Source organism: Lynx canadensis, chromosome A3 (genome assembly GCF_007474595.2).
Source record: "Lynx canadensis isolate LIC74 chromosome A3, mLynCan4.pri.v2, whole genome shotgun sequence".
Taxonomy (NCBI): domain Eukaryota; kingdom Metazoa; phylum Chordata; class Mammalia; order Carnivora; family Felidae; genus Lynx; species Lynx canadensis.
In genome coordinates, this window is record NC_044305.1 from 118,265,493 (window position 1) to 118,292,556 (window position 27,064).

At 45.1% G+C, this 27,064-nt stretch overlaps 2 protein-coding genes across 4 annotated transcripts in view; both read right to left on the minus strand.

Annotated features, from left to right (window-relative positions):
- The window catches only part of TRIM54 (tripartite motif containing 54), a 30,586-nt gene extending 15,086 nt beyond the window's left edge, over positions 1-15,500 (minus strand). For 2 of the 3 annotated variants that reach the window (XM_030311431.1, XM_030311430.1), the window contains exon 1: positions 15,018-15,500. In XM_030311431.1, coding sequence (XP_030167291.1) covers positions 15,018-15,185 — 168 coding nt within the window. In that variant the 5' untranslated portion in view covers positions 15,186-15,500. The remainder of the gene's footprint in view (positions 1-15,017) is intronic. The other variant, XM_030311432.1, reaches the window with a different exon arrangement.
- A 2,195-nt stretch (positions 15,501-17,695) lies between these two features.
- On the minus strand, positions 17,696-19,443 carry DNAJC5G (DnaJ heat shock protein family (Hsp40) member C5 gamma). The gene is made up of 4 exons (XM_030311820.1): positions 19,331-19,443; positions 18,814-19,063; positions 18,248-18,389; positions 17,696-17,748 (listed from the first exon to the last, which is right to left on the minus strand). The coding sequence occupies exons 1-4, from the start codon at positions 19,441-19,443 to the stop codon at positions 17,696-17,698; spliced, it is 558 nt and encodes a 185-aa protein (XP_030167680.1).
- Positions 19,444-27,064: the final 7,621 nt, after the last annotated feature.

Consider the following 27,064-nt stretch of genomic DNA (forward strand, 5'->3'; position numbering starts at 1 on the left):
TCCTAGAGACTAATGAAGAGAATAGTCACCTGTGACTTTGAAAACTTAGATGTATTTCCTGAAGGTGAGTTTGATGAAATTCTCCAAATCCTCACGCTGGACATCAGCCAGAGGGACCCTTATGTGTGCAACAGCACCCAGGATACACAGAGGGCATCCAAGTCCGCAGTCTTCTTTGAACCTTTAGAAGCAACAGATGTAGGCAAGGCAGGAAATGTGGCCTCTGGGAAGTGGGCAAGCCTATACTGGGGAGAGTGACTGGCATGTCACAAATCTCACATTTTGGGGGAATTTCTTGTGAATCCTAAGAAGTTAACACATTAGGCCAGAACCGATTACTTTGAGATTATCCAAGGCTGCGTTTGTGCCTTTGTCTTTCTCAGTAGCTGCAATTGTATATAAATCCTGCTGAGTTTAGGGTGTGGGTTAAAGTGTAAGACCACTGGGCTTTTGCTTACTTAATACAATGACCTTTCATTACTTAGAATCCAAGTGAGCAAGGAGGTGTTGGGAGAACTCCAAGCCTGCAAACTCCTGGAGGGATCTTACTTCTCTTTGATTCGCTAGTGGCTAGCATATAAAAGTGCTCAGGAAATGGTTGAATGTTTGAATGGGCTAAAGTCTTAGCCCAGAGCACAAACTTCTGAGTTAGCCTCTCTCCTCCACCTTCCTCCCTCACAGCCCCCCCTTCCTCTATACTCATTATTTAACATTCAACTCATGTTTTGAGGGCCAATCATATGTCAAGCACCATGCTATATGGGCTTCCCAGACATTATTGAATTTAACCCTCAAGGACTTCTTGTAAATATGGTGGAGGACATGAACATCAACCCCCTAACTAAGACTACAGGAAGTATAGTGACAATAGCTAACCGGACACATACTTTATGCCAGGTTCTTCTCTAAGCTCTTTTATCTGTATTAACTCATTTAAACCTCTTATCGACCCTTGAAATAGGTACTACTATTAGCCCCATTTCAAAGATAGGAAATTGCAGCCCAAAGGTGTTAAATAAATTGTACGGGGTCATCAGATAATAGATGGCAGAACCAACATTTGAACTCAGGCACTCTAACCCCAGGGTCCATTCTAAATATCAATATGCTAGAAGTACCTGGGTGGCTTGGTCAGTTAAGCACCCAACCAGCTCAGGTCATGATCTCACAGTTCGTGAGTTTGAGCCCCGTGTCGGGCTGTGTGCTGACAGCTCGGAGCCTGGAGCCTGCTTAGGATTCTGTGTCTCCTCTGCCCTTCCCCTGCTCGTGCTCTGTCTCTCTCTGTCTCCCAAAATTGAAGAAACATTAAAAAAAAATCAATATAGTACATTGTCAGATGGAGTAAAATTTAGGCCACCTGAAGGATGAAGCCCAGAGCTAACATTCGCCCCTCTGAATCTCAGGTAAAACAGATTTTAGTTAGAGTCGTAAAAGGCCAAATATCAACCCTTCACAAAGGAAACAACAACCTAAAAGTGAGCTGTGCAACTGTGGATTATTTGAGCTGAGGTAAACAAAATATGACCCATCAACCCCAAACCCCTTGTGCCATGAAGCAATACAGGGGTCCGGCTTGCAACCAGAATAACCTGTTTCTCTGTGAAAAGGAAAGGAAACCGCTCAAATCTCAGGGAGACCTTCACCCATGGATCTCCACATGCCCTCAGACTAGCTAGTTCACCAGATTCTGTGTGAAAAACATACTGAGGCGATATAACCAAATTGGGCCACTCAGCTGCCTGCTAACCCGGGTCATACCCCTCTAATTCACCACAGAAGCCAAAGGACTGGGCTTGCAACAGAGATGCAAACCGATGGGAACATCCAGCTAGCCAGTTTACAGTTAAGTGGACCGTGGAAGAAAGCCAAGGTAGACGGGGGGTTGACTAACGAATTCATACTCAGCCTCAGATAAAACTGCCCTGATTCAAAGAGGAATGGTAAGCAGAAGGGATCCAACGGGAGATGTAAACGGACATAATAAAAAAGGAAAAAGAAAGCATGACAAGCAGCGGACAGACGAAGAATATGCTTTGTGAGAAGAACTGCTTCTAGACACAGTATTTTAATCTAACATTTTTAAAGAAAACAGGGGCACCTGGGTGGTTCAGTCAGTTGAGCGTCCGACTGCGGCTCAGGTCATGATCTACAGCTCGTGGGTTCGAGCCCCGCGTCGGGCTCTGTGCTGACAGCTCAGAGCCCGGAGCCTGCTTCGGATTCTATGTCTCCCTCTCTCTCTGCCCCTAACCCACTTGCATCCTGTCTCTGTCTCTCTCAAAAATAAATAAACGTTAAATTTTTTTTTTTAAAAAGAAAGAAAACATAGTCTCTTTGATTAAAGAAGAGATATAAGTGATCAAAGCTGGGAGAAGTGAAGGGAAATGGCAGAATTAAGAAATCAAGTAAAATATGTTACGAACATAGAAGCGAAATTCACTCATGACACTACAGCAGGAAGTAGAATGGAGACACTGGCGGAAGTCACATAGATCATAGTGGAAAATAACAGGGTAAAAGCAATCAGGACTACGTGCTACATACAACGTGGATCAACCTTGAGGACTTTGTGCTAGCTGAAATTAGCCTGCTGCGAAAGTACAAATACTGTATGATCCCTCTATATGAAGTACCTGAAATAGTCAAATTCATAGAGATAAAAAGTAGAATGGTGGTTACCAGGGGCTGAGGGGCAGGGAAGCGGAAGGTTATTATTTAATGGGTACAGAATTTCCATTTGGAATGATGAAAAGTTCTGGATACACAACAGTGTGAATATACTTAATGACACTGAACTGAACACGTAAGAATGGTTAAGATAATTGGGGTGCCTGGGTGGTTCAATCGGTTAAGCATCGGACTTGGTTTTGGCTCAGGTCATGGTATTGTGATTTCTTGAGTTCAAGCACCATGTCGGGCTCTGCACTGGCAGCACAGACCCTACTTGAGATTCTCTCTCCCTCTCTCTCTGCCCCTCCCCAACTTGTGCTGTCTCAAAATAAATAAACTTAAAAAAAAAAAAAAAGAATGGTTAAGATGACAAATTTATATTATGTGCATTTTACCACAATATAAAAACAGTTAAAAAAAAAAAAAAGCAATCATGACTTGGGACATCTGGGCCAAGGAAGATTTGGGTGGACCGGGAAGCCCACTACCTCTTCACCACTTCCTCACCAGGTAAAGACATTTTAGCAGCTCATCCCATTGGCTAATCACTGCCATTCTCCTGGGCCCCAGGGGTCTGAGAGGCAAGCAGTATCAGGCAGTCTCCCCTAAATCCTTTGTCTGAAGAGCACCCTTCTGGGGAGAGGACATCGGCAGACAGGTGGGAGGGAAGGGTTGCACGTCTGCCTTCTTTGCAGTTTGGCTAAGGGCTGGTGCTGACGCAGGTACCGCAGCTGACAGCAGATTTCCCAGTCGTCCACTGGTCCCATGGTCTCCTCCCTCTCCCAAAGCTCAGTTCCTTCTGCCACATCCTACCTCTGGCTGGCTGGCTTTCCTCTTAACCTCCAGGGCATCCCCTCTTTTCTGTGACTGCTTCAGCCATGCCCCCGCCTCCAACTCCACACCCCATATCCTTTGCTAGTCAGTCTGTGGTATATGTATCAAAGGTGCCCTTTGGTACTAGGGCTAAATTTCTAGTAATGAAATAGTTAAGTTTATCTTTTGGATTTCCCAGGCTCTTTAACCCTTGGCTCACTCATGCTGCTTAGAAGCCCTCTCTGTGTTCCTCATGAGCTAACTCAGTGTTTCCCTAAATACGGTATACATACTGATGAAGACATGATGATTTCAGGTGGTATGAGGATGGACATTTAAAATTTTTGTGCGTTGGGGCACCTGGGTGGCTCAGTCGGTTAAGCATCCGACTTTGGCTCAGATCATGATCTTGTGATTTGTAGGTTCGAGCCCTGCGTCGGGCTCTGTGCTGAAAGCTTGGAGCCCGGAGCCTGCTTTGGATTCTGTGTCTCCCTCTCTCTCTACCCCTCGCCTGCTCACACTCTGTCTCTCTCTCTCTCTCTCTCTGAAAAATAAACATTAAAAAAAATTTTTTTTGCACTTTTTGTGTGTTGATTTTAATGTGTATTAGAAAAAATAACCAGCCTATATAACTAGGGATTTTTCAAGGATTATGTCATTTAGAATGAAGATAAAGTAAATATTTAAGCTTTAAAAGTGAGCCCCTTTAAAGGAAATAATCAACCATTGCACAGGTGGTACCCAGCTATTGCAAAAATCAGGAAGGCTAAATGAGAGGAAGTCTTAGGAGTCACTCTCTTTTCCTGACGTCCTCCTCAACTGAAACTTATTTGTCTTGTGTCCCAAACCTTTTGCAAATGCTGGGTGGCTACTTTGAGAAAATCACCTGTACTGGATATGTGGATAAAATGGTTACCCCTTGGGGCACCTGGCTGGCTCAGTCGGTTAAACGTCTGACTCTGATTTCAGCTCAGGTCACGATCTCATGGTCATGAGATCAAGCCTCACATGGGCTTCGTGCTGAATGTGGGGCCTGCTTGGGATTCTCTCTCCCTCTCTCTCTGCCCTTCCCCTGTTCATGTTCTCTCTCAAAACAAACAAACATTTAAAAAAAAAGGTTACCCCTTCTTGGTAACATCTCTGCATTTTAACAGAAGGCATTTAATGCAGCACTATATAGAGAAAGTAGCAATGATCTGAAGATCTGGTTTGGGATTTGCCATTTATGACCTTAGGAAAATAATTTCTCTCAGGGCCTCAATTTCCTCAGATCTAAAAAGAGGGATCTGTACTTAGCACTTGCTCCCTTCAAGGGCTGATGTTCTGTGAGCAATGGGCATTGACTGATATAATATGGTAAGAGTTTCAGACACCCTAATTGGACGAGGAAGGGAGCTGGTGGTTTTTATAACAACCTTCCCCTCTCACACCATGTAGGCCACCATCCCCCTCTTTAACTTTGACTCCTGTGATTCAGTATCTCACTTGTTTGTGCCTCCCCCAGCTGGCCCTGGAGCGCCCTCTTCCTGCCTGATATAAACAGTTCCTGAAATCCCATCTCTGAAATAGTCCTAGTGTGTTTGTTTGTTTTTACATTTTAAAAAAGAGTTTATTTTTTTAAGTTTATTTATTTACTTCGAGAGAGACAGAGCACACAAGTGGGGAAGGGGCAGAGAGAGAGAATCCCAAGGAGTCTCTGCACTGCCAACACAGAGCCCAATGCGGGGCTCGAACCCACAAACCGTGAGATCGTGAACTGAACCGGTCAAGAGCCAGGTGCTTAACTGAGCCACCCAGATGCCCCTAAAAAGATTTTAAGTAATCTCCACATTCCACATGAGGCTCAAACTCACAACCTTGAGATCAAGAGTCAAGTGCTCTGTGAGTTCAAGCCCCACATTTGGGGTGGAACTTACCTAAAAAAAAAAAAAAAAGCAAAAAGCCACACTACCGAATGAGCTGCTAGGAGCCCCTAGTTCTAGGGTGTTTAGATGGATTTACACGTTCTATCATTTGCACTATCTATGAGGTTTGAATTTTATATAATGTACCTGTATTGTTTTTGTAATCATAATAAACAATAAAATTTCTTTTTCGTATAGGAAACATTCTGGTTGCTTGACAGCAGAGGAGCAATTAAATGAGTTATAATGGAATTATTATGTAATTATCTTAGAGTTCTTTGTAACATGGAGAGATACTCATGTTACAATTTCATTATTATTTTTAATGTTTGTTTATTTTTGAGAGAGAAAAAGAGAGTGTGAGCAGGGTAGGGGCAGAGAGACCGGGAGACAGAGGATCTGAAGCGGGCTCCGTGCTGACAGCAGAGAGCCCGATGTGGGGCTTGAACCCACAAACTGTGAGATCATGACCTGAGCAGAAACCATGAGTTGGAAGCTTAACCAATTGAGCCACCAAGGGACCCCTCATGTTATGATTTTAGATGAAAAAAAGCAAGACATAAATCAATATAGACAGTAGGATCCTAATTTAGGAATGGGTGATGGGATTCACAGGTAATTTAAATTTTTTCTTTGTAGTCATTTACATTTCCCAAATTTCTATGGACTCTGAATTACCTTTAAAATGCATAAATATAGGGGCGCCTGGGTGGCGCAGTCGGTTAAGCGTCCGACTTCAGCCAGGTCACGATCTCGCGCTCCGTGAGTTCGAGCCCAGCGTCAGGCTCTGGGCTGATGGCTCAGAGCCTGGAGCCTGTTTCCGATTCTGTGTCTCCCTCTCTCTCTGCCCCTCCCCCGTTCATGCTCTGTCTCTCTCTGTCCCAAAAAAAATAAATAAACGTTGGGAAAAAAAAATTAAAAAAATAAAATAAAAAATAAAATGCATAAATATAAAAGTTAAATATTTTTGCAGTAACTCTCATTGGCTGATAGAATTGTGGATTATTCGGTTCTTCTTCTTTTTCTTTTTTTAATAAATTCCAAATTTTGTACAAAGATTTTGGGGTTTGGAAAAAAACTTTTACCTTTTAAGATTGCAATGCTCAGTACTGACATAAATGGAGAGGGGGCGCTGGAGTGCCATAAACGCCAGGAAGATAAACCAGCAGGAGAATGGTAAAAAACTTTGTTAGTTCAGAGGAGGGGATGTTTAAGAAGATACCATTTTTAAAAAATGGCAGAGAAGGAGGGACACACAGAATCCTGAGCAGGGTCCAGGCTCTGAGCTGTCAGCACAGAGCCTGATGTGGGACTCGAACGCACGGACTGGGAGATCATGACCTGAAGTTGGATGTTTAACCCACTGAGCCACTCGGGTGCTCCCAAGAAGATACCATTTGAAGACAGGGTAGACAGGTAGCAGGTGGTTAGGTAGGAAAGAGTTTCAGGAGACCAGAGAGACTATAGGATTTTAGGTTACAAATAGGGGAGTCATGGTGGGGGGTGGGGGGGGGCGGCTAGAAAGGTGGGTTTTACCATGAAGGGCTTTTAATTTTTTTTTTTTTTTAATTGTGGTAAAATCACAGAGGGCTTTGAATTTAAGGGTAAGGATCTGAACTTAATTTTATAGCCAAGGTTTCTGAACTAGGAGAGAAAATAAGAGTAAATATTAATCTCGGGGCGCTTGGGTGGCTCAGTCTGGTTAAGCGTCCAACTTTGGCTCACTCAGGTCATGATTTCGCAGTTTGTGAGTTCGAGCCCTGCATCAGGCTCTGTGCTCACAGCTCCGAGCCTGAAGCCCTCTTCAAGTTCTGTGTCTCCCTCTCTCTCTCTGCCCCTTCCCTGCTCTCTCTCTCTCTCTCTCTCTCAAAAATAAACATGAAAAAAAAAAAAAGAGTGAATATTAATCTCACAGGTAATTTGGATAGATGGGAGGGGAGAGAGAGGTTAAAGGCACAGATCAACTGGGAAGCAAGTGCAGTAGTCAGTGCAAGTCACCTGCCTGCCCTCAGGTGGTGGCAGAAATCTTGGGAAGACTGGGGATGCCAGAGGTGGAATCAGTAGGACTGGCCAATCACTTAAATGTGGGTGAGCTGTGGGGAGAGGAGAAAGTCAAAGACTATTCTAGCATTTCAAGCCTGGATGCTTGGGAAGATGCTGGTGCCTGTAATGCAGAAGTATTTAATCTGGGGACCGTAGCCCCAAAAATCCATGACCAGAATTCTGTGAACTCAGGTGAGAAAAAAAAAATCTTATTTTTATTTTCATTAAATAGCATAAATTGGACATTTCCCTCAATTACACATGTAGGCAACAAACCACAATTAAAAAAAATTTTTTTTCAACGTTTATTTATTTTTGGGACAGAGAGAGACAGAGCATGAACGGGGGAGGGGCAGAGAGAGAGGGAGACACAGAATCGGAAGCAGGCTCCAGGCTCTGAGCCATCAGCCCAGAGCCTGACGCGGGGCTCGAACTCACGGAGCGCAAGATCGTGACCTGGCTGAAGTCGGACGCTTAACCGACTACGCCACCCAGGCGCCCCTAACAAACTACAATTTTAGAGCACTTTGCCACCAACAGAAATCACAGGTATTTTCACATCACAGTATTGTTGTTGATCGAACATCCAAAAATAATTTATGCTTATCACTACTTCTGAACTATAGTAGTTACTAGGCCCACTGCTTGATCTCATTATTTAATGTGTTAATCAAGGAGCACATACATTACTCTATCCAACGTGTTCTTTATTATTGACTGATTGATTGATTTGAGAGAGACAGAGATCTGTCAGACATGTTCTAATTACTTTGGTAATTATATTCCAGTGTTTCTCAGGCTTTTTTCATGACTGCTCCTTCCAGGAAGCTTTTAAGACATTTTTGCCCCTAATAGCCATCCCTTCCCCATTAAATTTAAGTACCCAAAATAGACAAAAGTGAAACTCATAGAAGCAGGAAGTAGAAAGGTGGTTGCCAGGGGTGGGGGGGTGTGGGAAATGAGATGCTGGTCAAGGGCACAAACTTTCAATTCTAAGATGAGTTCATTCTGGGGAGCTGATGTCCAGTATGGTGACTATAGTTAATAGTTAGTTATATATTTTATACTTGGCAATTGCTAAGAGAGTAGCACACAATGGTAATCGTGAAGTGATGGATGTGTTAACTAGTTCGTGGTAATCATTTCACAGTATCAAATCATCATGTTGCACACCTTAAATATGTCTAATTTTTGTCAATTATATCTCAGTGAAGCTGGGGGAAAAAGTTTTACGTGAAAGCAAAAACTAAATAAAAATTTTTAAATACAATCACAATAAAAAATTTTAATCCATGGATATTCTTGGGGCAATATCACCCCCGTTGAGAATGTATGAGAATGCATGCTGTGTTCTAATGCAATCCATTTTCTTTATAATCATATATAGTACATATAATTTTTTGTAGTACATATGCATTTAAAAACATTTTTGGGGGGAACCTGGGTGGCTCAGTTGATTAAGCGTCTGACTCTTGATTTCGGCTCAGGTCATGATCTCACAGTTCTGTTCGTGAGATGGAGCCTCCTTTAGATTCTCTCTTTCCCTCTCTCTCTCTGCTCCTTCCCTGCTCTCATGCTCTTGCAAGAGAAACAAATAAACATTAAAAATATAAATAAATAAAAGCATTTTTCTCACATAAACCACACACATTGCCCTTAGAGTCCACAGGCTTCACAAACTGACAAAGGGGTCCATGGTCCAAAAAGAGATTACTTCCTGCCCTGATTGTGAGTCCTACATGGTCTCATGACAGACAGGAATTTTATACACTAAGGTGTAGATGGCAACTTTCTTAATACATTTCCATAGCTGACAGTCTCTACATTGGACTAAAGATTTCTCAGCTGACTAATATCCAGGTAGCAAAATCCTATCTTCTGCTTCTGTTTATCTTTGTATTTCAAACTAAGAAATAACACTGTATGTTAACTAAGTGGAATTTAAAAAAAAACACTAAAAAAAGATGCAAGTTTTTGTAGACAATTGTTGTAGAAGCATATGGGAATAGGCCTGTTCTTAACTCAATGAAACTACACTGTATATAATGCATCTTTGAATTAGTATCTTAAGATACAAGCTTTTGTAAACAATTGTGTAGAAGCATATGGCAATAGACCTGTACTTTAAAAAGACTAAAAATAATAACTGAAAATAACTGACAGGCTTTATTACACACTTAAATTTTGTTCTTTCCTTAAATCTTACCTTTACACAAGAAAGCCAGCCCCATAAAGCAAAATTTCATGTGCCAATGAGGTGATGTGTAGAGAAAATTCCATCACTCTAGGAAACAGAAGACCTACATTTATGTCCCTACTCTGTCCCTTTGTAAGACTATAACCTGTTTCTTGGGTTGTCCCTGTAAAATGGAAGTAACATGCATTCTATCTAACTCAAATGGAATCATGAATGTGAAGGTACTTTATAAATTATAGAGCGTTTCACAAAGAGTGGTTAACAATCCTAAAAGTATATGACCACATAGAACCACAGGTCATGAAACAACTGTTCCTTCTTTACTGTGGAGGATACAATGGAATGCAATAAATAAATGGAATTTAATTCTAGGCTATGTTCCAGGCTTTTGTATGGCATACGTTCCATGAGCTATCTCTTTTAGGCTGTATGGTGCTTCCTTTCTTTGTAATATTCCATAGCATCTAATAGAAATGTTCTGTCTAGAAAGATGCTCTGTGAGTTCAAGAGGGTTGCTGGAGGCTATTTCCCCCAAAATGGTGACCTCGTCAATGAGGAATAGCGGACCATGCACGTCCCTTGAGCCACACCTTCACAATATACTGGAGAAACCATGGCAAAATGGTAGACAGAAGATCAGACATTTGGAGAAATGTTGAAGAGCCTTAGAAGAATCCAGATATTGGCCACCAGTGGGTGGGAGAGGGATTCTGAGTGGAGGGTTAGCTTTGCCTGACAGAACTTAAGCAAAGAGCCTGGCACAAGGGGTCTGTGGCAGGAGACTGGCTGGAAGGAAGATCAAAACTCAGAAGAGAGACAAGTCAGGACACTGGTAACAGAATAGAAAACACTTAAAAAATGGAAATCCATAGTAAAATTTCCTGAATTTGCGAAATCAGATTGTTAGAATTATAAGGATATGGAAGGTCAGTTTAGGGGTACCTGGGTGGCTCAGTCAGTTAAGCATCTGACTTCAGCTAAGGTCACGATCTCATGGTTTGTGAGTTCAAGCCCCACGTCAGGCTCTCTGCTGTCAGCGCAGAGCCCGCCTCAGATCCTCTGTGTCCCCCCCACCCCGCTTCTCTCTCTATAATAAAATAAAAATTAAAAAAAAAAGATCAGTTTAAAGCATCCTATTAACCCATGTATGTGTAAACAGGCTTGAAGAGGTAAAATAGCCTGATTGACACCACACGGCAAATCAAGGAAGAGGCTGGTGGGACTAGAACTCGGGAGCTGAGTCTCGGTCTAGGTTTTTGCTCTCCACTAACCCAGTTTCTCCCGTCAAGTAAGCAAGACCCCTAACACTGCCATAAGGTAAATGCCGTTCACAAACTTGCAGTGGACCAATTTCTCACAAAGGAGACCCACCCATGGTCGGGCTGGGGAGGTCCCTCGGGAGCAGGGGAAGTGGTGGAGGAGGCAGGCCTGACAGCGGGTCCTCACAACGAACTGGTAACGAACTGGCTTTCAAGGTGGAGTGAACCAGAGGGCATGTCTTTCCTGGACTGCCCTTTATTACAGAAGGCGGCGGCGGCCCCTTTCTTCATATTCCCGTATCTGTAAATCTCTCCCTAAATGGACACCCTCCAGAAACTCTGTTCCTCAACAACCTTCTGGTTGTCTGTTAAATTACAACAGGTTGCAGCTCATAAACGAGTGCCCACAGTGAAGTGGGGGCAGGTACAAAAATAAACTGAAGGCCTGCTTAAAGGAGTTTAGAAGTGACTAGAGTTTACAAATACAGAAACGCATGGGAAGATGTTTGTGTCAAATTCCCACACCAACAGCTTTCCTCTAGTCAAAGTGCTTGGTAGTTGAGTGGGTGCAAGTGTGGAGAAAGAGGGAGGGAGAAATTAGAGGGGGTTAATGTGGTATTTTGGTGTCTTTTCTCTTTAAAGTCAGGGTGAAGGAGAGATGTATTACAGCTCTAAAGGAAACTAGTTAAATTGTGATGGCAACTATGTAAAGATACGTATGTCAACAGGGGCTTGAAAGTAATATGCAAAGGAGAAAGTAACTGTGCTGGGAAAGTACGATAATGGAAGACTTTCTCCCAAACCTTTAATACTATTCAACATTTTCAATGACATGTTTTAGTTATTCAAATTTGCTTCCTGACTCTCTAGTTAACCTGATGTTATAAAGTCACAATGCCCTAAGTTTTTTTTTTTTTTTAATTTTTTTTTCAACGTTTTTTTATTTTTGGGACAGAGAGAGACAGAGCATGAACGGGGCAGGGGCAGAGAGAGAGGGAGACACAGAATCAGAAACAGGCTCCAGGCTCTGAGCCATCAGCCCAGAGCCTGACGCGGGGCTCGAACTCCCGGACCGCGAGATCGTGACCTGGCTGAAGTCAGACGCCCAACCGAATGCGCCACCCAGGCGCCCCATAAGTTTTTTTTTTTTTTTTTTAAACATTTTTAAGTAATCTCTATGCCCAAAGTGCTGCTCAAATTTATGACCCCGGGATCGGGAATCGCCTGCTCCACAGACTGAGCCAGCCAGGTGCGCCACAGTTCCCTGAAATTCTTGTTTGTTGTTCATCACAGCAGTTGTTAAGACAGCAAAACACTGGACACCATCTAAATGTTTTAGAGGACCAATGAAACAGACTGTGGTCCAGTCAGAACAATGGAGCAGAGCACTATTCAGCCATTTAAAAATGAAAACGTGTATCTGAATGTGTAGAGATGGAACAACCACCAAGAGAAAGCAAACAAAGCCAGATGTAGGACAGTGAGTCTAAACACACACACACCCCACACTCAGATGTAGCTATCCATGGAAAATTTCTGGAAGGATACCCAAGAAAGTTGGAAATGGCTACCTCCATTTGGAGAAGGGAACTGAGGGCCTGGGGTTGTCACTTTTCATGATACAAACTCCTATTTGAAAGAAAAGTGTGTGTGTGTGTGTGTGTGTGTGAGAGAGAGAGAGAGAGAGAGAGAGAGAGAGAGAGAGAGAGAAAGAGAGAGGGAGAGAGGGAGAGAGAGAGAGCGAGAGAGAGTGAGAGAGAGAGATACCGGTATAACTTTTATAAGTTCTATTAACTTTCTAGGCAATGTTCTCAGGGTATTCTTCTTAAGTGGTTTTAAGATAGAATTACCAAAAGTCCTAAGCTTGTTCCCATACTTAGAAAACAGACAATCTGATTATGCCTACAGTTGTCAAAATGTGGAGGCAATGTGAGAAAAAACTAAATATGCTCATCTTTCAGAGGGAGATCTACTGAGATGTATATACAGAAGTGTAGCCAAAGAACTGGGTCAGCCTCCCACCAGGCTGCCCCAAATAAAGCAGAGCAAGGAAATGAGCTGTTCACTCTTCTCCTTGGTGGTGGAGGTGGGGGGGGTGCCCAGGGGTGCTCTGCACTTTAAAAAGAGACACATCAGTCCAGATCCACAGAACCATCCCAAACCTCTGGGAATCCTGTTGTTTCCTAAATATTCTCCATTGGGTTTGACTCAGTCCCTTTCTCTCTGGGCCCAATCAGTATTCCAGAGCTTCTCCTTTTTTTTTTTTTTTAATTTTTTTAATGTTTATTTATTTCTGAGAGGCAGAGCATGAGTGGGGGGAGGGGCAGAGAGAGAGGGAGACACAGAATCAGAAGCAGGCTGCAGGCTCTGAGCTGTCAGCACAGGGCCCAACATGGGGCTCAAACTCACAAACCATGAGATCATGACCTGAGCTGAAGTCGGTCGCTCAACCGACTGAGCCACCCAGGTGTCCCAGTATTCCAGAGCTTCAAGGAACCAAAACAGTGTGCCTGAGTACAGAGCACTGACTTGAACAAGAGAGGTCACTTAAACATCATCTAGCCTCCCTATAGATAGGGAACTGTCTCTGGGTCCCTCTGCCTGATACTATATGCCTCCCACTTTAATATTCTGACCACTTTTTTTCATAGGACAGATTACCTTCACTTTCGAAATTCCTCTTTGCTTTCATGTATCTCAAGATTTAATGGCAGGATGTTTCACTACAAATTAATGAGAAGGGATGGCAAAATCTTCTTGCCATTCCCTCCTAGGCATCTCAGCCTGGAGGAAAGGTACTCAGACCAAGGGGAAAACTAAGATGGTGGGCAAGGCGAAGCCTCTAGTACATGACTTGATGTCCAAGATGAGCAGACAGAGAGCAGTCAGCCTTTCCCAGAGACAGACAATCACTGGCTTTGAGATACTCTGGGGCCAAATAATGTAATGGCAGGTTTAGACACACAGAATAGGAGATGAGAATGGGCCTCAATGGGAAGATGGCATACAGCAAAGGGTGGGTCACAGAGCATAGCTGTGGAATGCCTGACTTAGCCAGCCCATTGGTTTTTCCCAAACACACTACCCTGAAAGAACCAAAAAAAGTCTTGATTAGGTTAAAAAGCATTTGCGTTCAACATTATTTCCTTCTGAATTCTGATATGGTTGAAGGATATGTGTTCAAATGTTCCTTCTCACTGCCATGCCTACTAAGCTAGCCAGCTCTGGTCTATTCAGAGATTTTATTTCACTTGCAAGGTGTGTGCATGTGCACGCGCACGTGCACGGAAGAGCACACAACTTTCCCCTTTATGATCTCTTTACGATCTGTGATCTTTGTTCCAGTGGCACAAGGCAAGAAAGAAAACCCGTTTATAAACCATTTTGATAAATGCTGCTTTTCTTTTTGAAACCAGTAGCTAAAATGACATTTGTGAATTCGATTAGCTATGTATGCTTTGCCCCATGACCTCACATAAACCAAAGGTGGTTGCATTTCTCTGCATTCTTTCTGCTTAAGTGACCACAATCCTTTCTAACCAGCAGGCCCTTTTAGTAACCAATCTGGAGTGGGGCACTGGTGTGAACTTTTAGTTGGGGAGAATTCCCAATCTCCTGCCCACTAACTCTGCCCCAAAAGAGGATGTGCTGAGCTTTGTCTCAAATACAAATAGTTTCAACCTGAGCTTTTCTCACAGGGCTTATTTTTTAATGTTTCATTATCTCAGTGATATTTTCTCCAAATCTTCCCTACCATTCTCAAAATCTGAAACTCCAAACTGGAGTGCAGAGTCTAGCACAGACTATTACACAGCCTGGTGTAGGATCACCTCCCTCCCAGTTTGTAGTTTCTATGGGGGTCTTCTCTCCTCTGCAGATGCCGGCATTCCAGCCGCGGTCTGTGCACACATAGGCTGTCAGCCAGCCTGCAGAGCCACTGCTGACTCATGCTTACATTGTGATCTACTAGGACCCCGAATCTTCTGCTCTTCGACCAGGACAGCCAGCACCCACCTCACGGAGCACTCTGCCCATCCCCTTCTGGGGTCTCAGCTCTGACCTGATGACAAGTCTCCCCGCAATCCGCACTGCGTCACCTGGCCCTGCCCTCCCCCCTCCCCATCCCTGGCCCACCTGGAAGACGTCGTTGGCACACTTGCGGCACAGGTTGTGCTGGCAGGGCAGGATCACCACTGGTTTGGAGAACATCTCCAGGCAGATGGGGCAGATGAGCTGCTTCTCCAGGTTGTCCATGCTGTGTGCATCCCCTAGCAGCGGCTTGAAACCCACTGTGAAGTTCATCCCCTCAGCGATCGTGCCTGCCCTGGCCTCGGCCCTGGTCCTGGCCTTCCCTCACTGCCTCTGGACCCTTCCTCGCTTAGACCGTCCGTGGATTCTTGTTCCCTTCTACTGCTCACTCTTGAAATAGCTCTGCTATCTCTCCTGTCCCCTCCTCCAACAATTCACCTCGTCCTCAGATAGCTGTTTTCAGACACCTCTCTATTCTTTGCTCTGTAACCCAGCCAGACACATGTAGCTTTATCTATCCCTCCCTCCCTGAATGACTCTGTCCCTGGAAATTTCTTTTGTTCCCCAAATGACTCTTGTTCCCTCTATGGGCAGCACTGTTTGTCCCTTACTTCCCAGAGAGGAGATTAATTTTAACATGGGGGTAGGGAACAAGGGGCATCTGCATGACATTCCAACTCCCAATTTAGCTCATGTAAGGCGAGCCACAGCTGTCACCAAGTGAGTGACCCTGACTCACTCGGGAATGGGTGACTCCCTTAAGCAAGAGCAGGGGTGAGCTTCACTGTTTATGGTGAAAGGTGGGTCTGCAAAGGTGCCAGGCACTCACACTCAGAAGGCTCCTATGAGCCCCTGACCCCCATGCTCTGCCTTGGGCTCTTCTTCCATGGCAGTGATACACAATATAAACTGGCCTGGATGAGAGGAGCCATACATGACTCAGGGTGGCAGGAAAGATCTCACCAGACCTACAGTCAGTGAAAGTTTCTGCCTCCAAGGCATAGCCAGTGACCTTTACCTTCTTCTGCTGATCCCTATAAATCAGAACAGGGGCATCGGTGACTAGAGAGAAAGGCTCTGGTCCAACACTTCTGGTCCATTGTTGTTCTTGCCCAGAACCTTCTTATACCACCCTAGGAAAAAAAAAAAAAGCTAAGGAGGCTAGAGCTGGCAGTCGCACCAGGGCCTGGAACGACCTCATGAGCGTGCCTCTGAAAAAGTGTGGGAATTTGGTCCATGAACACATCACTGGAGCCACTCCAAGGACTTTAAATTTGTTAGGAAATCGAGAGAAGTTGAGCTGAGCAGAAGGGACCTGAGTGCCAGGAACCTATTTTGGGTACCAGGGGAATTGGTCTCTGGGGAAATTTTAGAGCACTGACAAAATCATAATCACAAGCCTCCGGGAAGTCTCTGCCCCAACTCTACAGTTGTCCTGGCCTCCTCCTCTCCAAGGCAGGCTGGTCTCAGATGTGAGCACTGGCCCTCTGTCTTTTTCTCCCCGGGCCTTTTGCTCGATCCCAGGCACAATTAGTCTTTCTTAGGCCCAACAGATGCACTGGGATTGGACAAAAGCTCTTTTATTTATTGACATTCTTTACCCCTTCTCCCAGTCAGGAGAGAGGTTTGAGGAGTTACTAGCTTTGACCTTGGGTGGACAGGAAAATAAATGATGTGGAGAGTATACCAAACAGGCAGTGTGAAGAGGCATGCGTGGTAAAAGGGTCTGGAAAAGTATAATCTTCTCCCTATCACATGTTTCACGCCCCTGTTTTAAGAACAAAATATATGAGGATCAGCCTGCACAAGATGGTAAAAAGAATGAAGGGAAGCAGGCACTGATATGTGAGCTTCAGCTAACTCATAGGACCCATGCTAAGGCATGCTGTGCTGTGGTGTAGTCCAGGGAGAATCCAAAGGTGGGAGAACTACCCCTACATCTCAAATGCATTCATACTTTGCCCGGGTTGATTCATGGTGGCATGGAATAAGGCTGACAACGACAAGTGCATGGGCACCAGAAGAACGTGAGACCAGCCCCAGAAAGGTGTGCTGGCATAGGAATGAGGCTGATGGTTAGAGTTCTTGGTGCAGAGGTGCAACAAAGGAGGTTAGCTGCTATAGTAGCTCTGGGAAAGGATCCACCCTGCTCAGTTATCAGGATCTTGGTGGAGATATTGCAAGCAGCTAAGGGACCCTACCGGCTGAAATTGGCTCAAATCCCAAGGAAGGCACAGGAAAAAGAATGCTGGGGAAAAGTCTGTCACCACTGCCTGAGACCTCATAAGGGTAGGGACGGAAAGGCTGCTCTCTAAACAGATTAAAATTGGGACTGGAGCTAAAAAGAAGAGTGGCTGGGTGACCCTGTATTGCCAGGGTCAGTGATACCATCAAGGACAGAGGTGGCATCGTCACTAGGATAGATGCCATCAATGCTTCTGAAGTTTGGATTCTTATAAGAAGAGGGGCAAATCAGGGTCAATGTCAGGACAGGGCTACTTGCTCTTCTCTTCGGTGTGTCCAGTGGATTGGGTGGCAGAAGGCACCCTCACTGGGTCAGCACCTGGGGGCAAAAGAAGTTGGCATCTTACTAACAAGAAGGAATGATGATCCAGAATTTAAAGCAAGCCCTCTGTGGGTAAGGATATAAACACATGAAATCCACAGTATAAAATATAAACTTTCTACTAATGACTCATCAGAAGTTAGTCTATGTTTCTTTTCTTATCCCTTGATTCTGGCTGCATTTCAGTTTTCATATGTACCTCATTCCTCTTAATCTTTTAGCCATGAAATTCATTATCATCGTCCTCTCTTCTAAAATTTCTTTTGTTTCCTATGGTGGAATTTGAAAAACACATATATCAACAATTAATAACAATTTTTAGTCCCGGGGTAAGAAAAGCATCACTTTGCAGTTACTCATCAGCATCACTAGGTGGCACTACAGTAAACTTCAGTCAAGCCACACAAAGTTAACTGCTTGGGGCGGGGATAATCTGGCACGTCATCTTCCTTTAGAGTAAAGGCAGTAAACTTCATCCTCTAGCTTGTCTCCAACTATTGCCTTTTCTAGGCACTCTCCCACCCATTCCTTACCTTAACTCCCCCCGACTCCCAGTTCCTTAGCCTAACAGTCATGAGAGGCCGATATTACATTCAAATTGTCAGTCGGTGGCAAAAGCCCCTCAGAAACCGGGTGTATCCCCTTCTCTTTCTTCACTTTGCCTCAATACTGACCTGAGTCTCCCATATTAGGGGTTCACGGTTTCACTCCCAACTATTCTTTCATTCCTAATCCAGTTCTTACCTCAGGCCCTGTCTATGGTCCTCACCTGACCTGGGAGGCTGATTCTGGACATTCTGCTGATATCTTCTAGCAACGTCCTCAGATGGTGGCTTAAGTGTTCCACAGCAAAAGCAGCAACAGCAGCAGCAACAGCAACAGGTGAGCAGAGCACACAGGAGGACAAGTGTCTGAAAGGTGGGAAAGAATGGCCTTGACCCAGCAGTTCTTTTAGATTTCCATTCCAATTCCCCTCCCTGAATCCCCCCAGCACCCAGAAAATAAGAGAGAGCAGAAGCATTTGTCCTAGGAGAGGAGGCTTAGCTCTCCAAGAAGAGGAGGGTCACCCTCCTTCCTTATTCTTTTTTTTTTTTAATGTTTTTATTTATTTTTGAGACAGAGAGAGACAGAGCATGAGTGGGGAAGGGGCAGAGAGAGAGGGAGACACAGAATCCGAAACAGGCTCCAGGCTCTGAGCTGTCAGCACAGAGCCCGACGCGGGGCTCGAACTCACAGACTGTAAGATCGTGACCTGAGCTGAAGTCGGACGCTTAACCAACTGAGCCACCCAGGCGCCCCCTTCCTTATTCTTAAAGGACTAGAAGAATTGTATACCTTGAACCAACAACTATTCAGTGTAAAATAGTAAGTGACGCCTTCTTCGCCAAAGTGATCATATATATATATTCCCAACGAGCCATGCCGGTCGTAGATTTTCCGCTTCTTGGGGTCACTCAGTATGGAGTGGGCTGTGTTGATCTCTTTGAATATTTCTGTTGCTTGAGCGTCCCCTGGATTCTTATCTGGATGATACTTCAAGGCCAGGTTCCTACCCAGGCAATATGCAAAAGGAGGGAGAGGATGGCTAGGGAATGGCTGGGGAAGGAGGGCAGGATGAACGACAGGGACAGGCCTTTGGATGTGAAGAAAGAATGCATGAGATGTGGTGCCAAGGATGGAGGCAAGCAACCCAGGTCTAAATTCTGTCCCACGCCACAATGAAATGGATGATGGCCCTGTCTGACCCAAAGTGAGGGCTCGAGGGTTTAAAAATGGGTCAGAAAGCAAGGTAGAAAGAGAAGGGTTTAAGGGGGGGAAATCCCAGGGCTTAGAAAGAGGCTGAAGTCTAAACCTGTAGGCCTTTTTGATGTCTTCGGGTGAGGCGCCCTTCTTAAGCTCCAGCACCGCATAGAGGGTTGTGCCACTTTTGGACAGCCGGTGGGCCGCTTCATCCAAATGAGCCATGATCTGGGTCAGAGGAGATGCATTTGTGAGAACTGCCACAGGGGAGGCCACGGAGAAGTGAGACTCCTAGTGACAGGAAACCCAATGCCTTCATTGGCCAGTCAAGTAAAATGACTACAAAGGGACAAGCGCAAGACAACAGTGAGCGGGCTCTGTGACTAGCAGGAGAGTGCAGGTGACCAGAAAGGACATCCAAATTCAAGTTTTAAAGAGGAAACGGCTCCTAACATTTCCCAGCCACAGCCCTTTCCCTTCAGCGACACAGCCCTCCAGACACACCCCGCGTCGCGGAGAGGTGTAAGCAAGGGAAGGCCCAAACCACGGGAAGAAGCGGATTTTGTCCAGAACGACTAGTCCCGGAAGAGACGCCCTGTCCAAGCTCACTGCGGCGTTGGAAAGACCACGGCAGCCCAGTCGTCGTGCAGGCTGGGTCTGGAATCGGGGAGATGCACAATTCCCAAGAGAGAAACAATTCAGACCAAAGCCTGAGCCACCTGAGAAGTCAGGTGTCCCAAAAGCCAGGCCGGAGGACGCTGCTGCAGCTAGGCCAGAGGCCTTCTTCTCCCTAGCCTCCCCTCTCAAACCTCGGAGCGCGGGCAGCGGGGAGAACACAGGGGTGACTCCAGGGATGAAGACCCAAGAGAAAGGAGTAGCTGCGGGGGCCGACCAGACAGGGACCAGGGAGCAGGGCCCCAGAGGGTGGGAGGCAGCCAAGGCCACAGGCTCGGAAGGTAATGAATGCTCTGGTTCCCAGAGCCCTCTGGCTCTGTGTGGACTCCGCACCCGGCCTGGCGCTCTACTTCTACCTCAGAGTCGCCCTCCTCGGCTGGGGAGGCCTCGCACAACCTCCATCCGGGTGTGAAACTTCACACCGCCGAAGTCCAGTGGGCAACCGCGCTTGTGCGCCGCGCCAACCTTCCGGGTCGCTTTTTGGCGCCGCCGGAAAATCTGGAAGGTGAGGCTGCGTGGAGGCTGGGACTTATTTCACTCACAAGGAAGCCTGGGCGTAGGGATCAGCCCCGCGGGCCGCGACGCCCCCCCAGTTCTTCCGGTGGGCGTGGCCTCCAGGGCCATCCTTTCTCCCGTGGGAGCGGATCACCAGTCCTGATCGGCTTAACGACTCGGTTAAAATGATGGGCTTGCTCGCTGTGGCTGTGTGAGAGGTATGGCTCCTGCAATCCTTTCTCAAGAGGTGTATTCACTTCCCAGTCTTTTTTGGCAGAATTTAGGGGCCTCCACTTCGTCCTTTCTTTCCCTTCTACGTGGAAACTCCTACACATCCTTTAAGACCCACTTGAAGGTCGGTATTCCTGGGAATCCTTCCTTCATTCCCCCAGTTGTTCCCACCTTGCTCTGTCAAAGCAATTACTATATTGTAATTACTAATTTGCACGTTCCCTTAAAACGATAGCTTGAACATTTCCAAAAGTCACTACTGTTCTTCAAAAACTTCATTTATAAATACTATTATATCATGAGGATGTGCCATAATGTATTTGTATAATCCAGCTTGGATACTTAAGTTGTTCCTAGCCATTTGCTAGTGTAAAAACCTTATAATGAAAATTCTTATCTATAAATCTTCAAATAAATCTCTTCCCTGCTCCTTTGAGGTGGATTCCTGGAAGGGAAATTAATAGGTCAAAGCAAAATTTTTTGAGACTCTTAGTCCTTGTTGCCAACTTTCTTCCCAGAAAGGTACCACAGGTACCAATTTACATCCCCACAGGCAGGGCTTGAGAGCACCAATCTCCACCTGACTTCACTTCCTGTGATCTCCTATAGGAGGCAGTCTTTCCACCACTTACAATTTACGACTTCTTAATTTTGGTGTTCTTTACAGAGGAGCACTCAATGGCTTCCATTACATGTGATTGAAAGAGCTTTGTTATTTCAATAATATTTCTCTGTTATACCTCATGTGGCTTTTTATCACTCTCTTCCCTTTATACGGTCTTCTGTGCACATTTACATCCTCTTCTAGGTTTTAAGTGGTAAATCAGTATCCATCCCAAGAGATGTGAGCCATCCGAGTCAACTAAGGAGTCCATATGCTATAGGCACAATGACCAGTGAATTAACAAATTTATTTCTGTGGATCTGTGATCAGAGTATGGGGTGGGGATGAAAATCTTTGGCATCAACCACCCAGTTACCCAGTTGATAGATTCTGGGTAAGAGGAGTTTATAGGTTAATCACCTAAAGCAAAGGAGCTGAGGCTGACAATTTTCTTTTTTTTTTTTTTTTTTTTTTTGGTGGTTCGTACTACGATACATTTCCCTACCTAACTTCCAGCCTTTCATCACCATCATGGTTGTCAGGACTAGCAGACCAACCCAGGCTGTTTCTTTACACTGGGGAGACAGGAGAAGGCACCAGAAGTGCAGAGCACTTACTTTCCAGGCCCCGCGTGGTCTGGCCCCCACCTCTTACTCTAGCTCTGTTAAGCACTGTTAAGCATCACTGTTGTGCCTGCTCTGGTCTCTGCTGCACTGCTTTTCTGTCATTTCTTTGAAGGCACCATGTTCCTTCCCACATCAAGGGCCTAAGTCTGCCTGGAGGATTCCTCCTCCGGCTATTTGCTAGCTGAGTTCTCATCCTTCTAGGATCTCAGCTTCATGTATCCTCAGATAGGTTTTTTTTTTTTTTTTTTTTAATATTTTTATTTATTTTTGAGACGGAGAGAGACAGAGCATGAGCAGGGGAGGGGCAGAGAGAGAGGGAGACACAGAATCTGAAGCAGGCTCCAGGCTCCGAGCTGTCAGCACAGAGCCCGACGTGGGGCTCGAACTCACAAACTGTGAGATCATGACCTGAGCTGAAGTCGGACACTTAACCGACTGAGCCACCCAGACACCCCCCACCCCCCACCCCCTTTTTTTTTTAAAGTAGGCTTCATGCCTATTGCAGAACTGGTTGGGCCTAAACTCACAACTCTTGAGATCAAGACCTGAGCTGAGATCAACAGTCGGACATTTAACTGACTGAGCCACCCAGGCATGCCATCCTCAGGCCTTCTAAATTGAGTTCCACTTCTCTCTCCCTACCTCATAATACCTTCACCATGATTTGTGAATGTATGTTTATTTGTGTGTTCATTTGTTTAAGGTCTGCCTTCCCTAGTACAAAATACAACAAATACAACTCTATGAAGGCAGGGACCTTATGTTTGTTCACCGTTGTCTCCCCAGCACCTAGAGCCATGCCTGGTTCACAGCAAGTGAGTTAATGATTTGTTGGATGAGCTACAGTAGGGGGAGCCCTCTGCTGGTGCAATGTCGGCCTAGAGGTTGAGCCATAGCAAGAATTCCCTAGGGCAGAAGCACTTAGCTGGGGAATTGGAAGACTCAGTGCCTCTTTTCCTCATATGATCCTGGACAAGAAGAGACATAAGGAATTAAGAAAAATAAGGCAGCAGGGGAGATAGGATTGGTGATTCTGAGGTCCTTGTTTGTCTTAGTCTTCCTCCAGTTTCTAACACAGTTCCTGGGATATTGTAGGTGCTCAATGAATGTCGGTAGGTTGAATGAATAATAAATGTTGTGTGTCTTTTTAGAGGTACTTTAACCTAATAATATCTTTTGATTCTCACAGCAACCATGAGAGGTGCTGTGATCACATCCCTGCTCCATAGTAGAAGTGAGCCCGGAGAAAGAGGGCAAATTAGGTTCTGAGAAGAGTTAGTAAATATCTTCCAGATCTTGCCAGAGGCTCCAGAATGTTATTACTTCTTATCATTGCCCTCTGACATTCTAATTAGTTCTAATCATAGTTTGCTGGCTCTTGAAATAGCCATTATCTTTAAGTCTTCTGAGCCTCTCCTCTGAATGAAAAGACACTGCAGCCAGCAGGCTGCAGAAATGGGAATAAAGCAGGTAAGTCAGCCTGGCATCCTTCGCCTCTTCACTTTGCCTTCACCTAGAAACAGACCCCTTGTGGCTCTTTTTCTCTGCACATGGTCTCTTCTAACACCCAGCACAGTACCAGGAAGAACACACAATCCCAGAATCAGAAGCCTTAGACCTTGGTTTTGGCTCTGGCTCCAGTGAGCCGTGTGATCTTGAACAAGTCACTTAATCTCTGAGATTCTTTTCCCTCTTCTGTTAAAACCTGTGCCTCCACAGGGTTGATGTCAAAACCAAATTAGACTTGCTGTAAAAAGAACAGAAAAAACAAAAACAAAAAAATAACTATGCTAAAGAATGATTTCAAACTAAACCTTTTCTAGAATCATTTGCCTTAAGTCACTGATCTTATAGTTTACTATCTCACAGAGCCATTTGGTCTCTCCTGGAGAAAACCAAGAACCATCCCTTATTTACCCACAAACAGCTAAAGTTTTAGTCATATAGCTGGAATACCCATATACAGACAGACAGCAGACATTGGCATATTTATACCCAAAATATCATGCTCTTGAGCATATGCAGTGGGAGAGAGAGATCATCATTTGTCATACCCAGCCACTAGGTTCTAGAATTGTATAGTTTTTGAGCTGGAAAAGACCTCGAGTCTTAACTCCCATCTAATGCCTTCATTTTGTAATTGAGGGAAGTGTGGCCCAGAGAGAAGGATTGACTTGCTCAGAGTCAACCAGTAAGGTCCAGACCTAACCTAAGTCTTCTAAGTTAAGTGTCTGTGCTGTGACTGCTCCTTATACACACCAGCTCCCTTCTCACTTTAAAACTGAGGTCTAGAGAGAGATCAAAGTTGTAGTTGACATTCACCTCCTTTCATGATGTCAGGTAATGTCCTTCTTTACCTCCCTCCAGTTGGAGGCTTGCTCACTTCATGTGCCCAGAAACATCATTGGCCCAGTTTGTTTGCCTGTCGTCCCTGGGGCAGACAGCCTGGGGTGGGAGGTGGAGGGCTTCCAGCCAGAGAGGCTGCTGCATACCCCTGTCCTCTGTGCCCAGACTGCAGACCTAAGGGCAGACTGACAGAGCACAGCCACCTCACCTCTACAACTTTGATAGTAGTGTGTACCTCTTAGGGTTGTTAGGAGGACTAAATATTTAATTTGAACAGTGCTTGGCACATGGTAAGTGCTGTGTTGTCATTGTCATTGTCACCACCATCATCATCATCCTTTCCATCTGATCACCTCCCAGTTTTGTAAAGAGAGAAGCTGGTTTTCATTTTGTTTCTGGGAAGAAGGGAAAACTCAAGATCCTTCCTCTAGGAAGATTTGCAAATTGTCATTCTATCCCCTTTCTATATCCTTCTCTCAGCCTCTTAGAACCCCATTTCCTTGTTTCCCTACACAGTACCCTCATGCTGCCCTCTCACTATCCAAAATATCCCTGCCAGGGCTCCCTAAAGAGTCAGAACTCTAAAATTACCTGTCTCACTTCTTCTCCTTCAGTATTTCTAATAAAAACTATTACCTCCATAAAATGAGTTCATCCCTAAGGGCTAGGTGGAAAGCAGTCTGATTAAAACACTATAATTCAGCGGTGCCTGCCTGGCTCAGTCGGTGGAGCAGGCAACTCTTGATCTTGGGGTTGTAGGTTCGAGCCTCATGTTGGGTGTAGAGATTACTTAAAAATAAAATCTTTTCTTTTTAATGTTTATTTTATTTTTGAGAGAGAGAGAGCATAGGTGGGGGAAGGGAAAGGGGGCAGAGGATCTGAAGCAGGCTTTACACTGACAGCAGAGAGCTGATGCGGGGCTTGAACTCATGAACTGTGAGATCATGACCTGAGCCGAAGTCAGGCACTTAACCGACTGAGCCACTCAGGCACCCCAAGATTGCAGTTTTTAAATGGATAAGCAGAGAGAGGTGGTAAAGGTGATATTTGAATCAAGACCTTAAGCAGGTCCTCAGGTGGGTCATAAAGACATCTGACAGGTTGCATTACATATAGATGAGGAAATGCAAAGGTCCTGAGGTGGAAGAATGCCTGGTATATTGTAGGACCTGCGTGAACGCCACAGTGGCTGGGGAGGGAGGTGGGAGTGATATGAAATGAGACAAGGGGCCTATAGGGCTTTGTAGGCAATTGGAAAACCTTTGGCTGGTACTGAGTGACGTGAGGAGGTGATGGATCTGGCCTAGGTGCCTAGTCACTGGATTGAGACTAGATTGTAGGGCAATAAAGGTGGAAAAAGGAAGACAACCAAAGAGGCTACTGCAATAATCAAGAAGATAGATGATGGTGGTTTGGACCAGGGTGGGTGCAGGATTTGCTGACAGATTGGATGTGGGGTGAAAATAGAGGCATCAACGGTGATTCTAAGGTTTCTGGCCTAAGCAAATGAAAGGACAGAGCCACCATGTTCAGACATGGGAGGACAGCTGAAAGAAAAGGTTTGGGATGGGGTGACAATCAGGAATTTGGTTTTAGACCAATGAAACTGGAGATGCCTATTAGATGTTAAGGAGGTAAGGTCAAGTTGACATTGGGTATTGAGTTTGAAGTTCAATGAGAGATCTGGGGATCATCGTATAGATGCCATTTTATTTTTTTAAGGTCTTTTAATTAAAAAACTTTTTAATGTTTCCTTATTTTTGAGAGACAGAGAGAGACAGAGACAGAGCACGAGTAGGGGAGGGGCAGAGACAGAGAGGGAGATACAGAATCCAAAACAGGCTCCAGGCCCTGAGCTGTCAGCGCAGAGCCAGACATGGGGCTTGAACCCGGGAATGGCGAGATCATGACCTGAGCTGAAGTCTGACGCTCAACCGAGACACCCAGGCGCCCCCTTTTTAAGTTCTTTGAAATAGAAAATTTCAAAAAAAAAAAGAAAAAAGAATGGCACAGTGATCCCCCATCTACCTACCATTGAGCTTCAACAACCATTGCTTTTTGTGGTTTCTAGATAGTATTTTTAAGGCTTGAGACTAGATATCTCTATGGGAGTGTAGAAAGAGAAGAGGGTGACCAAGTCCTGGACCACTCCAGCATTAAAGGGTTGAGAAGATGAGGAACAAGCAAAGGAGACTGAAAATAAACAGCCAGTGACATAGGAGAAAAACCAGATTAGGGTACGCTGGAAGCCAAGTGAAGAAACAATTCCCAAATAAAGATGTAATTACAGTCTGATAAATGCTGAGGAAGAAAACGAAGTGTGCAGTGAGAATGTGTAACATGAGAACTAACCTAGGCTGGGGGTCAGGAAAGTCCCCCCGGAGGAGGTGACATTTAAGCTGCAGCCCTCGTTCATCCTGTCTATCTTCAACTAAAATCCTGCTTTCTCCAGCTTTCTTCCACTCCCAACAACCAGCTCCTTTTTCCTGGGATGGCTTTATCAAGGACTGTGTGTCAGCCACTAGGGGGCGCTTGGGACACCGTGATGAGAAAGATAATTCCTGCCTTTAGGGAGCTTGTATTCTAGTGAGGAGACGGACGAGCAAATCGTTTTGTTTCAATGTGCTGAGTGCTGCCAGCACAGAAGCACAGCAGCCCTTGAGAGCACCAGAAAACAGCACATAACTCAGCCTGGTGGGGAAGCCCGAAAGGCTTCCTGGAGGTAGCACCTGAGCAGAATTTGGATGCCCTCTTTACCTCTGCCCATACCTTTCAGCCTGGCTTGGACCTTTCAAGTGTTAATTAACCCCTTGCCTGCGTGCTTGGATTCCAAATCTCGTCTGAGATCTCAAGCCCAGCCTAAATCCTG

Coding starts and splice junctions, on each gene's coding strand:
- DNAJC5G (XM_030311820.1), bottom strand. CDS start 19,443: ATGGCTCATTTGGATGAAGCGGCCCACCGGCTGTCCAAAAGTGGCACA. Junction 18,390..18,813: donor TGAATAGTTGTTGGTTCAAG/GTATACAATTCT, acceptor CCCACCTTTCAG/ACACTTGTCCTCCTGTGTGC. Junction 17,749..18,247: donor GAATCAGCCTCCCAGGTCAG/GTGAGGACCATA, acceptor ATTCCACCATAG/GAAACAAAAGAAATTTTAGA.